This window comes from Asparagus officinalis, chromosome 4 (genome assembly GCF_001876935.1).
Source record: "Asparagus officinalis chromosome 4, Aspof.V1, whole genome shotgun sequence".
Lineage (NCBI taxonomy): Eukaryota > Viridiplantae > Streptophyta > Magnoliopsida > Asparagales > Asparagaceae > Asparagus > Asparagus officinalis.
Window position 1 is genome coordinate 241,554 of NC_033797.1, and position 1,840 is coordinate 243,393.

The 1,840-nt window shown below is 37.4% G+C and overlaps 1 protein-coding gene across 2 annotated transcripts in view; it reads left to right on the plus strand.

Annotated features, from left to right (window-relative positions):
• Positions 1-1,840, plus strand: part of LOC109836270 (fatty acid amide hydrolase) — a 24,341-nt gene that overhangs the window by 16,292 nt on the left and 6,209 nt on the right. For both annotated transcript variants that reach the window (XM_020404133.1, XM_020404132.1), the window contains exon 17: positions 705-773. In XM_020404133.1, coding sequence (XP_020259722.1) covers positions 705-773 — 69 coding nt within the window. The remainder of the gene's footprint in view (positions 1-704; positions 774-1,840) is intronic.

Consider the following 1,840-nt stretch of genomic DNA (forward strand, 5'->3'; position numbering starts at 1 on the left):
AGAACTACGAGCACAGATCTGAAGACAACGAGCTCAGATCTAGGCCTTCTTTGAGCAGATGGTGACGACGGCGGCGAAGAACGGCAACAAACTGAAGATCTGAGGCGGCGAAGGGCACCACTTGCATTGATTTGGTGACCAGCCTTATCTGTGGATTAGACATGGAGTTGTTGCTCTTTTTCCAAATCTATTGTTAAATTGCCTTAGCTTTCCTTGTGGGATGCTGGGATGCATCTTTCTAGATACCAATTGATCCTCTTTAAAAAGGAAGATGAATGAAGAAGAATGAGCATTGATGGATGAAGAAAGTGTTGAAGTGATCCTTTTTATAACTTGAGCTCCCCTCTGTATGAGGGTGATGGTGATGATATTCATAAGTATTTGTGTTGATTAGTGAGTCAATTCACTTCAGAGGTCTTTTTGGTCTTTTTTACTACTCACTTTTTGAAAATAGATTCACTTCCCAAGTATTGAGTGTGGTTAGGTTCACTGTTTGTCTATTTCAGGTGTGCTAATCATCAGTTACTGTATTGCTGCTTAAAATGTCTGACAGGTTTTTGCAGGAAATGATTAACTTGTTCAGTTTGATACATGGCTCTAGCAATCCTATTTTACGAATTATGTTTGTGTGCATGCGCGCGTGCTCTCACACACAAGAACATTATTTTTTCAGTAATTTATTCACACCCGTAATTGTTATGCAGGAGAAGGATAATGTACTATCATATGGAAGTTTTCAAAAAGGTTGACATCATCGTAACGCCTACAACAGGGTATGTTCTGACTGCTTCTAACCTCTGACTTGCATTGCATCAATTAGTTTAAGATATAAATAGACACCTTTAACGCATTTTTATGCATGCATGTATACAATACACGTAGTCTTCTGTAAGTATATGTATGCAAGTAAACAATTATTACGCGAAATAGGCCGCGAAAATTAACTTCCATTTTAGACCTGTTACTGAGTTTTAGTGACGAGAATTGTCATTGTAAAATCAGGATCACATTGAAAAGAATACTAAGCCATCTATTATCATACTCACACTTGTGCAGAAAATAGTAAAAATTTCAAGTATATATCAAAATTTTGTCATTTTTAAGTATTTCCTACCGTTCCCTGTGATTGGCACCTGCACATCCATGTTTTTGTGTCTGTGCTCAAACTCGTGCACATTCATGTTTTTGTGTCTGTTCCTGGACGTGTATGTCCACAAACCTCTTTCTGTTGGTATTCTTTTTTCATTGCCTTATGGCCCTTGAAGATAAACAGTGTCACAAAAGTAAAATTAATTTTATTTATGCTATATACGGAAAGATCTAGCATTTGTTACAAACTTTAAAGTTTGATAGATTCTTGAATCATCCTTTTATCCAAATATGCGCCAGACACTACCCCATGTAGCTTAAACTGCAGTATTCTTTATTCCTCTCCTTTAGCTATCTCTTAGTCTCCTTTATTTCTCCCCTTCAGCTATCCATCAGAATACTATATCACAATGCATACAATGTTTTTGTAAAGGTACCATTAATTACTGGGGCGAATTTCTGGCGTATTGGGGTCTGTCTCTGGCACTTTTTTGTAATTTCTACATTACTACCATTATCATATATTCACCCTTATCGGCTGCTGCTCTAGGAGTAGAAACCTTGCTACAGACAACTTTGGAGCACCTTGTATGCTTGAACCTGTTATTCATATCCTCACTTATTTCTATTGTAATTTTACCAGCTACGAAATAAATCACTGTGCACAAGAGTTATGATGATTCACCACCCCTTGCATTTTGCACCAAGTCATGGCAGGGATGGTATACATATGAGACATACAGGGAACAAT